Source organism: Schistocerca gregaria, chromosome X (genome assembly GCF_023897955.1).
Source record: "Schistocerca gregaria isolate iqSchGreg1 chromosome X, iqSchGreg1.2, whole genome shotgun sequence".
NCBI classification, from domain to species: domain Eukaryota; kingdom Metazoa; phylum Arthropoda; class Insecta; order Orthoptera; family Acrididae; genus Schistocerca; species Schistocerca gregaria.
The window spans coordinates 778,006,462-778,018,682 of record NC_064931.1 but is presented as its reverse complement, the minus strand read 5'-3'; the positions used below and the strand labels follow the sequence as shown (position 1 = coordinate 778,018,682).

The following is a 12,221-nucleotide window of genomic DNA, read 5'->3' as shown; positions in this document are numbered from 1 at the left end:
CTCCTGCTCAGTGACAAGTACCCTTCCTTGTTTCGATGACAAGTTCCCCTCAAGAGCGATCTCTTTACTGTCTCCAGGGCTATCTCCCAGGCATGTCCATACACCTGAATGGCAATGTCGTATTATTCTTTTGGTCAATTAAATTACTGTTAATCAACCTTGTCAAACATTTTGTACCACCCACAATTCCAACAGTTGGATAACCACGTGCACAATATTGCAGTAGACATTCCTCTTGCCTATCATACTGCATTTCATCAGTTACGAATGGATGTCCTAGCACTGTTGAGTTGCCCACTTGTCACTTTCACCTCTGCTAAAGTCTCACTTTGCTTCAGTATGACAATGTGTTGGGTCTGCAACCATTCCCACAATTCTCTTGGCAGAAGGGCATTGAAGAGTGTCTTCTCGCCTGGAAAAATGTGTGTTGTCCATTAAACAATGATGTTCCGCATCCAGTAGATTTATTGAATTATCACCTACCCCTGCATGTGGTAATTTCTCCTTTTCTCTAGCCTGACAATGTGTGTGAGTACACAACCCCTCCCACACATCTAACAGCAGAAAGAAATCCATGTAGGGCATGAAGAATTATTACACCTCTGACATACAATAGCAGCTGAGCAAAACGTGCTGGAGGTCCCTCAGTACTCACGCCATAGATGTGATATACTGCACATAAATAGGCAAAGAGATTCATTATTGTTTGACTACACTATTGGAGAAAGCTCACAGAAAACAGTAAAATACCTAGGAGTAACTGTCTTGAGCTACCTACAGTGAAGTGAACACTCAAAATTAATTGTAGGAAAAGCAAATACCTGACTGAGATTCATTAAAAGAAGGAAATTTAATGTCATCCATGAAAGAAGTTGGTTACAAAATAATTGTTTTACCAAACCAAAGAAGAGCAGTAAATTTCAGTACAGGATTATTTAGCTGGCATGAGAGAACTACAAAGGAGCTTAACATATTGCAGTGACAGTCACTGCAAGTGAGGTGTTGTGTACCATGCAGAGGGTTACTGTTGAAATTTCAAGAGCATTTGTTCAAGAACAGATGGGCAACATATCCCCCCCCCCCCCCTTCCCCACATATATCTTGAGAAATGATCACAATCTAACAAATTACAGTCATACAGAAGTTTATAGACAGTTTTCTTGCCACAAATGAAACAGAGAAGAGGAAAAATGATAGTGGTACTAGAGGTACCCTCTGCCACACACCATAAGGCGGCCTGCACAGTATACATGAAAGTTTGGATTGGTAGGTTGGTTGGGGTAAGGGACTAAAGAGCAAGGTCATCAGTCCCTTGGTGAAACATTCATTCATCCAAAGGTAGTGACGTCCACTGGGAATGTGCATGGATGAGGGAAGTACATAGGAGTGGTAAAAGTGAGGCACTGACGGCAATACTGATACCAGTGCCAAAAACAATTTACAGAGAAGTACAGGTATACAGATTGGACTGGTAAGTAGATTAGAGCAGACAAGTGGTCTCCCATGGCCCAGCCACACAGAGAGAGACCTCTCTCACATCTCACTCCCAACAACCTGACTACAGAGTAACAGCATTCTTCACAGAGTAAAGAATGCCTTCTAGTCAGAGATCAAGTAAAGTAAAAAGGAGAAGGCTAAAAATGCAAGTGACACCAGTTGGGCCGTCAATAACAAACAAGATTAGAAAAATAGTTAAGGTCGTATATGGACCTCGGGCTTTGCCACGCAAAGGAGGCAGACCATCCCACCTCTAATTCATTATACGTGAAGCACTAAAGATGAGACTAGCACCTACTGAGCAATTCCAGGAAAACAGAGACATTACAATGAAAATATATTTATTGAGATAGTTTCTCAAAGCAAAATAAAGCTAGAAATATACATTTTATCATCTAATAATCATTTTACAAAGCTTTCATTGTAGAACACACAAATTTTACCATCCATTATTGTCTTTTTTCTGCTGAACAAAAACACTGGAACAGTGTATTATTGCAACCTTGTTCATAGTCCAGTGGGTCATTCTTGAGAGCACAAGACACTTAGAAAGCAAGTCAGAAAGAAGTAGATTTGTGCATTAGAAGTTCATCTGATGTATGGTTTCCAAATTAATTACTATTATTTCAAAATAAATTGTCCCATCCATAACACTAAAACATCACTAAGTTTTCTTTATCAAAAGTACTTCATGCAATTGTACAGGAGAAGACCGTGAAAGCAAGCTAGTTTACATGTAGGCCTCAGCTGTTACACTCCTAGTAAAATTGAAGTATGTTAAGAATGGGATTTGTGTGTTACGTGTGGACATTACCCACTGAAGCTATGTCAGAAAATAGGCCACGAGAAATATTGTTTTGCAATGAAGGTACATGTTTTGGGCATTATTTTTTGCCTCTTAGCATAATTTAAAGTTCATTTCAGATTACAATACATAGCAACAATGACATCCAAGGCTAGTGTCCGAATGTTTAGAAAAAAATTGCAGAACAATGAGAAAGCACATCAGCTGCATTCAAAAAACAAAAGGAAGCACTATAAGAAAAGAAGGCAAATGATAAGAAAAACAATGACTGACAATTCAGCACTTCATAAATTAAAGAAACAGAGCGAGCGGGAACGAAAACAACGCTACAGAATGATGAAGAAAGAACAGGCCTGTAACCCACTAGTTCAACCATATAAGTCAGCAAGTTCTATAGGAAAAGCATTGCCGAAGAGCCCCAATAAAGCACGAGCTGTGGTGAAGAAGTTATCAGAATATACAGAAACTGAGACTTCTTTGTCTTCTGCCAGAATGAAAATACCACTTCATGGGAATAAAGTTTATACTAAAGAACTTATTTCACAAGTCCAAATTTTTTTCTCAAGAGATGACATCTGAAGATGTCTTCCAGGCACCAGAGTTAGTATGGTTGGTGGACATATAATTACCAAAGAAAAGTGTTTTGTGCAGAAGACAATAAGGTTAACCGTTACTGAGGCATATGAACTTTTTAAATCTGACTTTTCACATCTTGCTGCTGTGGTGAAAAAAGTAAATTTTTTTTAAATCTTAGACCTACACATGTTTTACCAACATCTAAAATGCCTGTATCTGTAAGTACCATGCAAATATGGAGTTTCTTGTAAAATGGTGCAGTGATGAATTTCCAAATTTTGCAGATACTATTAAAACACTTGTTTCTAAATTTGTTTGTAGTACAGACAATGAGGGGTGGCTCATAATGTAAAATAAAAATGTTAATCAGTGTGGCATGACTGATGTGGAGGAGAAACAACAGCAGATTCTTTCCGGAAAGATTGGAAGGAGGAAAGTCACACAGCAGCAGTTTATCAGAGGATGCAGTAGCTAATCAGATATTGTTCCATCTGAAAGTGAGCACAGGCCTTAATTGCACCCGCAAATCTGCATCTGGAATCATCCAAGTGAATGCGGGGGGTGAGTATTATTCGCTTCTTCTCTAGACAAACAGTCAGCCAATTTATTCACTAAGATATTCATGAACTGCAAGTCTGAGAACATCAGCCTAGAAGGCAGTTCACAGAGGTGGTCATGAATAGCAGATATCACAGGGTGACAAGAGTAACATCAGTAAATGGTCTGGAGAAACTACATATTACTACATATTACTACATATTAAAACGCAGTGAAGGGAAATCCATGTAACAAAACACAGAGCTCTGTTAAGAGACATCAGCTCTGCTGTAAAAAGACATCATGTTCCTGGCAATGAATTATGTTCCTGACTGGCAGGAGATGGAAAAGCATAAACCACCCAATCCATGGTTTTAGACCCGTCGCTGTAAAAGACGGTAGCACCCTTCTACTTCTGAATGACTGAAAGTAATAGATACCAACTGGTCATGGGATGGACAGAGACTTCAGGTTCTTGGTGACTGCATAGATGTGCAAGAGTTGGTAACATCAGAATTGGGGAGAGAAGATCCCCACTTCGGCAAGAAGACTGTCTTAGGGACTACTCTGTAAGGTACCAGTGGCCAGTCAAACCCCATACTGAGGAACTGGGTTTAACAGTTTCATAGCCAAAGGGGCCACGGAGCACAAACTTGGCAACCATAGTGAAAGTGGGATTGTACCACAGATCAGGAGATACGAAGGACAGTACACATTCTGCACTGCAAGAGGTATGGGCAAAGAAACAAAGAGCATTTAACTTTCACATGCATCTAGTCTTTAGTGAATATGGGAGAGCCCAGTTAGCTTCTTGTACGTAAAAATAGAAACTTTGCAACAATGTCCAGCCACTGTGTGCCCAAAGTACAGTTCTGGGTCAGGAAAGACCATTGTTCGACGACAAAAATTCACAACCCCCACTTCTGCAGGAGAGAACTGGAAACGATGGGAAAGGGTCCAAGAAGAGGCCCATTGGATGCCACCTCGGAGCTGGAATTCATCCGTGGATACAGAGTGGGAGCGGTATCAAATGCAGAAGTAACTGACATACACACAGTGGTGACCAGTGGTCCATCAGAGATCACCAGCCCATTGATGGTGATGAAAAGGAGTGTGACATGCAGGACGGAGCCCATTGAGGCGCTGTTCTCTTGGAACTGAGTGAAGTAGCAACTCTAAGCCAGAACATCCGGAAGAATAAAAAACTTATGAATAAAAATTTGGTAGGGTACCTCAAAATCCCCAGTCATGGAGGGTACATAAAACATGATGGCACTAGTAGGTGCGGTATGCCTTATGTAGATAAAAAAAAAAGACAGCAACGGGGTGTTGGCATTTCAAAAGACTTTCAGATTGCCTTTTCCAACCTATTTAGATGGTCGCTTGTGCATTGCCCCTCCTGGAATCCACAGTCATATGGGGACGAAAGACCCTGAGATTCGAGAACAGAGCATACTTGGTGAGCAACCATCCTTTCAAGCAGTTTGCAGAGCATGTTCGTGTAATCAGTTGATAACTGTCATTGGATGTTGGGTTTTTGTCCAGATTTAAGAATCTGAATTATGATAATATCTCACCAATGTGAAGGGAAGACAATGGCGAACTAAATATGAAAGAAGACTCTGAGGAGATGGAGCCATTGAGTACCAGTCAGATGCTATAAGACCTGATTGTGAATGGAATCAGAGCCCAGAGCAACAATGATAGACGAGGCGAGAGCCTGAAAGGTTCATTACGTGATTTGACATGCCGAGGGGTAAAGGAGAGGGGAATGTCTTCAATTTATCACTTACACATCCACAAGACAGCTGCGCAAGAAGACACTGACTCCATTGTAATGTCGGTCATAAGGTGTTCAGCAAGATCCTGTGTGTCAGTATTGGGACTACCCTGGACAGTTGTAGATCTCTGGCAGCCCTGAAGAGTTGCAGATCTCTGGCATCCCAGAAGACAACAGAGTTTTGTCCTAACCTGGCATGAAGCAACATACATTACCAATGAGGAGACGCAGCACTCATTCTTACTACATTTGATTTGATAGTGAGCCACAGCATGAAGCACATGAATGAAAGAATATTCCTACAAAGGAAAGCAGAACCTAAGGAATAGACAGATCAATATCAAAAGCTGCCACCATGAGAAAGAATAAGAGAAGGAAGAATAGGCAAGAGACGAGAGATTGCAGTACAGAAAAGGAAGTAGGTGCTGCAATAGGTTGGGGCACTGTGCTCAGCCCACCATGTAAGGTCTGCCATGCTGATGCCCCATCTTGAAGGTTATGTTTTAGCTGATAGTAACTGTAGATCAAACAGAGAGAAAGGTGGATCTGTAATTTGTGTCAAAGAGGGCACACCTCCTAAATCACTTGACTTGGGTGTGTATTGTGAAGATTTTAATTTTGAAGCATGTGGATCTGAAATTTTGCTGTTAATAAGTCTATTATAGTGATAACAATTTATAGGGCTCTTGCACGGAAAAATCTGCATTTTCTTAAAACAGCTTGAATCAGTTTTGGTAAAAATATATTCAAGGGCTAAGCAGTTAGTCGTTATGGGTGACTTTAATGTAAACTTCCTTACAGGCAACACCAGTAGAAGAGTATGGGCACATTTACTGGAAACCTTTAATTTAACACCAATAGTTCAATTTTCTACCCGAGTGACAGATAACAGTGTAAGCCTTATTGACAACATCTTTATTGATAAATTTAGTAGTAGTCTTAGTAGCATATATCAAATTCTTAATGGTCTGTCAGAACATGGCCAGTTGCTAAGTCTTAATGACTTATGTTCTGGCATTAACATATACAAACCAGTTTTTAGGTCCTTCAGAATAATCAATGTGGACATTTTAGAAAATTTCAATCAGCTATTGCAGCAGACTGCCTGGAGCCCAATATACAAAGAAAGAAATGTTAATATTAAATTCAACCTATTCACAGATGAATCCATGTCCCTCTTTGAAGCAGTATTTCACAAGAAAACTATTAAAATTAATCCCCAGAATTGCAAAATAAAACCCTGGATTACAAAAGGGATAAAAATTTCATCTAATACAAAAAAAAATTGTAAAATCCTAAAAAGAATTATAAAGTGCTCCAAAACCTTACATATTAAAAGTGGATTAAACAACTCTAACAAGAAAATAAAAACCATCTGGGATGTCATAAAAAGGGAGCTGGGAAAAAAGGAGAAGTGTGTAGCCAGCATAGAAATAAGACAGTGCGGTAATTTAATTAAAGAAACGAATGCAGTTGCAAGTCTTAAATGAGCACTTTCTAACAGCTTCAGAGAAAACTGGCTGTAGGGGTTTAGTCAACGAGGCTATGGACCTTCTGAAAGGATCTGGCCTGTGCAAAATTAATCAAATGCTCATAGCCCCAGTTACAGTCAGTGAAGTGAAAAGGATCATCACTAAAATGCGAACTAAAATGTCATCTGGCTTTGATAATATCTCCACTAAGATACTTAAACATTGTCATAATGTCATTTGTGAATTACTTTGCCATATATTTAATGAATCCCTTCGACAAGGTATTGTCCCTGATAGAATGAAGTATGCTGATGTGAAACCACTGTTCAAGAAGGGGGGGAACTGATGCTTCTAACTACCTCCCTATATCCCTTTTAACATGATTCTCCAGAGTTCTCGAGAAACTGATGCATATGAGAATTGTAGAACACCTGAATTTCCACAAGACTCTTAGTCAATGTCGTTTCCAATCAGAGCTGTCAACTGATGATGCCATATTCTCCTTTACTAATAATGTTCTAGAAGCACTGAACAATAAATTGGCTTCAGTTGGTATTTTTTGCGGCTTAAGCGAAGCCTTTGAGTGTGTGAGCCATGAAATCCTCCTTTCAAAAGCAGCCTATTATGGTTTAACTGACACAATGGGAATGTGGCTCAGATCATACCAGACTGACAGAAAGCAGAAGGTATTGCTGAATCATGAATATGGCTCAATAGCTTCATCTGGCTGGGGAACAGTTAGTGTAGAAGTGCCGCAAGGTTCGGTGCTTGACCCTTTGCTCTTTCTTATTTTTGTTAATGACCTTCCTCACTGTTCTAAGCCTACCATCAAATTTACTGTTTCCTCAGATGATACATCCCATGTGATGGAAAAACACCTGAAAATGATATTGCATCATCTGCCAATTTGGTGCTCCATGACCTCCATAAGTGGTTCAGATGCAACTGCCCAACTTAAAAAAAAAGGACAGTTCATACATTTCTATGGGTCTCACAAAGTTCAGGATGACATAAGTCTAAGCTGTAATTATCAAGATATACATCACCTTTATTCAACAAAATTTTAGGCCTCCACATTGGCAATAAATTAAATTGGTCTTGCCATATTTTGGACTTGAGAAAAAGACTTAGTTCAGTAACTTATGCTCTATGTATTATAGCAACAACTGCTAATAGTGATGCTGTTAAGGCTGCTTATTTTGGCTATTTCCATTCATTGTTATCCTATAGCTTAATATTCTGGGGTAACCAACCAATGGCAAATAAAGCAGTTGTAACTCAGAAAAGAGCAATTTGGATTATAAGTGGAGTTAACAGGAATCATTCATGCAGAAATCTTTTTAAAACACACAAAATATTGACAATGACCTCACAATATATCTTATCCCTTACATGCTTTTCATCTAAGAACTTACACATGTGCAAAACCAATACTTATTATCGTGAATATGACACAAGAACAAAACTTGAGTCAGATACAAAAGGGAGTACACTACTCAAGCATAAAGGTGTTTAATGCACTCCCATCTGACATAAAAAAAATCTTACCAGTGAAATGCCAAAATTTAAGAGTAAATTAAAGGAATGTCTTATCTGACATAAAAAAATCTTACCAGTGAAATGCCAAAATTTAAGAGTAAATTAAAGGAATGTCTTCTGGAAAAAGTGTTTTACTCTCTTAATTCCTTAATGTAACATTGTAACTTAGATGTAATACTTTACTTGTAATATTTGCTATTGCCACTTTGTAACTTAATACATGCTACACCAGTATGGGAATTCGTGTTCAGGCAATTGGCACTATAAAGTTCCTGCTAATGTATAGTTTGTAATATGGAAAATTGTAATTTATTATTTTATCATTTTATACCTATGTTTTACCATAGGAAATACCTAAGCCTGTAACTATTAACATACTTTGTTTCTTATACACCAATTGCAATTTACATTTGTTAGTATATACAAGCAGGCTATTGTGTTAATTTATATTGTGACTTGTTCCATATTCATGCAATTCTTTTTTATAGCGGATATAAGGAACACGAATAAATAAATAAATAACATACAAATAGCTGAGAGCCCTCCGAGGGGTGTAGACATGCTTTATCAGTTTGTACATTCTCTTTCTTTGCATTCCTGTGAAGGAATAGGATTACATTTAGGGCACTAAAACTGAGATACTTAGGTCTGCACCTGTCATACGCACAGTCCCCAAAGTCAGGAATCTCAGAGTTGCGCCCAGAGGGTTTAAGAAAGACAGAACATTCTAATATGCATTTAAAGTAAAAATAACATCAGACTCCAAATCTAGCCAAACTGATCAAGTTTAGGTAGAACACTCATTATATGGATGTGCTATACAAATCAACAAAATTAACAGTTTTTCATCCAAAAATAGGAGGCGGCTAAAAAATACATTTAAGTCAGAACTTCCAAATTTTCTAAAACAGTTCACAGCAGTGAAATACTACTACGTGCCAATACAAGTACAGCTTCCTGGAAACTAAGTGATAAGTACTGAGAAACCTTTGTGACTAGAGATAATGACCAACATACAGATGTGAAGGCAAACTCATGATGGACCCAAACATCATATTTAATATTCTTTTAAATACTTTATCTCTGCAACATATAGTGCACTACAGCTTAATGATTTACATGGATTGATACCAAAATGTGTCACCCAAGCAGCAGAGTTTATGTCTGAAGAGGCTTCATGAACATTAAGTGTTAAAAGCAGTTAACTTCTTAGAGAACAGATCATTAGTGGGGTGAGATTGTATGTCATGTGCTGTAGTTAAGAAATGTATGTCAGAAACAGCAAAACAACTCATTGATCCCATCAACTGCAACATTTGAGATTACATCTATTCATGTTGCTTACAAACCAGTGTTGTCAAAACCAGACACAAAATGAGAAACACGCAAAGTTAGGGTTAATTGAGCCTACCGGTAACAGATGTTGGCTTTATCCCGATACAATAATGATGTGGCGTGTGATGTCGTTCATGTGAAAACAGCATGCTGCCAGTATTTATTTTGTGTCACTATTATTTCTGTGAGCTATGTTACAGTGACACACTGTAGTATATCCCAGGGTCTTGGTCAACAAATGTGATGAAAATAGAACAATAATTCTTTTTATGAGAAGTATATCTCACATATTGGATTTCGAAGAGTTGGTTATGATCACCAGTTTGAGATTAGATCAGATTAGTCAGGCAGTATCTAAGGCTTCAATTATTTTGACAATTTCATTGCTCCCACTTTTAATGAGGAATTTTAAATAGATTTACTTTTACTCCACATGAAACAAACTGCTAATAAAAACACAGGATGGCTCCAGGAAAGACTGCAGTACAACTATCGAATTTATTGAGTTTCTACATTAAGAGCATGGCCTCTTAAAGGTACCCAGCCAACAGGCAGATATTTATACCTTTCAAAAGTGTTTGACACAGTTAACCATGGATTTCTGCCGAAGAAACTGATAACATAATAACTCATCCAAGCACTTACTGTGCACCTACTTAATGATTCAAATGCAGTGTACAAAACTCTGCTGCCAAGTGTATTATAAGATTATGAATTTCTGGTCCACTGGTGATAAAGTAACATCAGATGTTTCCAAAGATTGTATTTTTGATCCTTTTCTATTTGTGGTGTATGTTGTAAAAACAGTAATGGACTGAAATCTGCTGCAACTCATGGCATAGCAGATGCAACCTCAATTTTATTCATCCGGGCTTAAATACTAAATCAAGAAAATCCCCAATACTAACAGTTAAAACAGTCAAATCAAGTAGAACTGGGAAATAACTGTAGTTTCGCAACAACACAGTGTCAATGTTAAATTCCTTACTACCTGTCTACATAAAAGCCTTCAATGGGTAAACCATATGAACTACACATGCAGCAAAACTAGCAGCGGCTTATATCTGTTCAACATGTTATTAAACAAAGTCACCAGCAAAACATTGAAAATTGTATATTATGGCACAGTTTATCTATATCTCAGTTGTGGTTTGGAATTATAGGGCTGTGCTGTAAACAAACACCTTACTATTAAATTATTATTGTAGATTGACCAGTCTATGGGCAAAGTTATCATCACTATCACAGAAAAGGTAATCGGTATATGATATGCAGGCCAGTCATTGAGCGCTATTAAACAAACATCTTACAATGTATTTCTGTTGTTTACATTAACTAAACACATTTTTGTACAAAATCAAGGAGGTGCATGCAAGTGCAGCAATGTTCATCACAACATTAGAAGGACGTGGAATGACTTCACATATACAACTAATTTAAGGATAACAGGCTATAGTCCAAACAGGAATGGTCATATATGGGAATAGCAAGCTGTCAGCTACTATACGAACATATGAAGCAGAATTATTCAGAATGAAATTAAAATCTCTGCTGATATTAGATGTTTGTATTTACTTATTGAACTTTAAATTGCCGGGATGTTAATTCATATTCCCTAGATATTTCAATCCACAGCTAGTTTCTAAAAATGATTTATTTTTATTATTACTATCGTCATCCACAGTTTACTACCGCAGCGTCACTGTATCTATTATTATTATTGTTGTTATTAGCAATCTTTATGTTCAGTCAACTACTGTTGAAGACTATTCGTATAGTTATTTGTCATGTTCGAATGCAATATTGTAAGATCATTTTATATCTGTGTGTAATGTTTGGGGAACTCGTCAGATTACTGACCACACGAAAGAACTGAAAATAAATAGAAGAATGTATTCGACAGTGGAATGCTTACAAACCGCGGATTATGAATTTGATTACAGATGTAACTTCAAATGTAACCCCCTCCACCACGCAGGGATGATTAGAACAAAACACCAATACAGATAATGAGAAACGTACATTCTAGTACTTAAGATTATTCGTTCTTCAAAATACGAGAAAGGTAATATGGCAATTTAATAGATATAAACAAAGTATTATTTCCTTATACCTTGTATCTTTGTCCTCTTTTATTCGATGGCTGCTGAACTAACATTACTGCCTCATCTTTGTCTCTGAATATAGTCAACGTTGAGTGTCGGGATCGGCTGACCGGTACATTATGTTGGTGGTTAACCACTTCCACAAACCCAAGAAGTTTCATTGCGTCGCAAGCAACGAACGGCTTCCGAACGTTCACAAACCCATTGTCTGGGCGTATGTGCCTAACTACGAACAACAATACCGTAATACCAACTGTTGAACCGACTCGAAAGTGACAGACCACTGTAAACACCAAAGCTCCTCTTCCTGGAAGCTCTACACTGAATGTCGCGCGCACTTCCACTGCAAAGAACATACAAAGATATGAAAGTTTAGCTACGAAAACTTGCACATGAATACCCCCACCACCAGACGTGACGCATCACGGGACAGCGGAAACTTGTTTTAGACTGTGATCATGGAGTATAAAGCTCTCTGGAGTGAGCAATGGGTTTTACCCAAGAAGGTAGAATAAGAGGAGATGGCGCTACAGACTTATGCTATACGTTGTTTTGAAGCCAGTGAGCGGGGCCTG

General features: G+C 38.1%; 1 protein-coding gene across 1 annotated transcript in view; it reads right to left on the bottom strand.

The window, feature by feature from the left end:
- The window catches only part of LOC126299446 (leucine-rich repeat protein 1-like), a gene marked incomplete in the record, with an annotated part of 112,511 nt that extends 100,505 nt beyond the window's left edge, over positions 1-12,006 (bottom strand). Inside the window, 1 exon segment of the mRNA XM_049991350.1 lies at positions 11,655-12,006. Within this exon segment, the coding sequence (XP_049847307.1) occupies positions 11,655-12,002 (348 nt within the window).
- Positions 12,007-12,221: the final 215 nt, after the last annotated feature.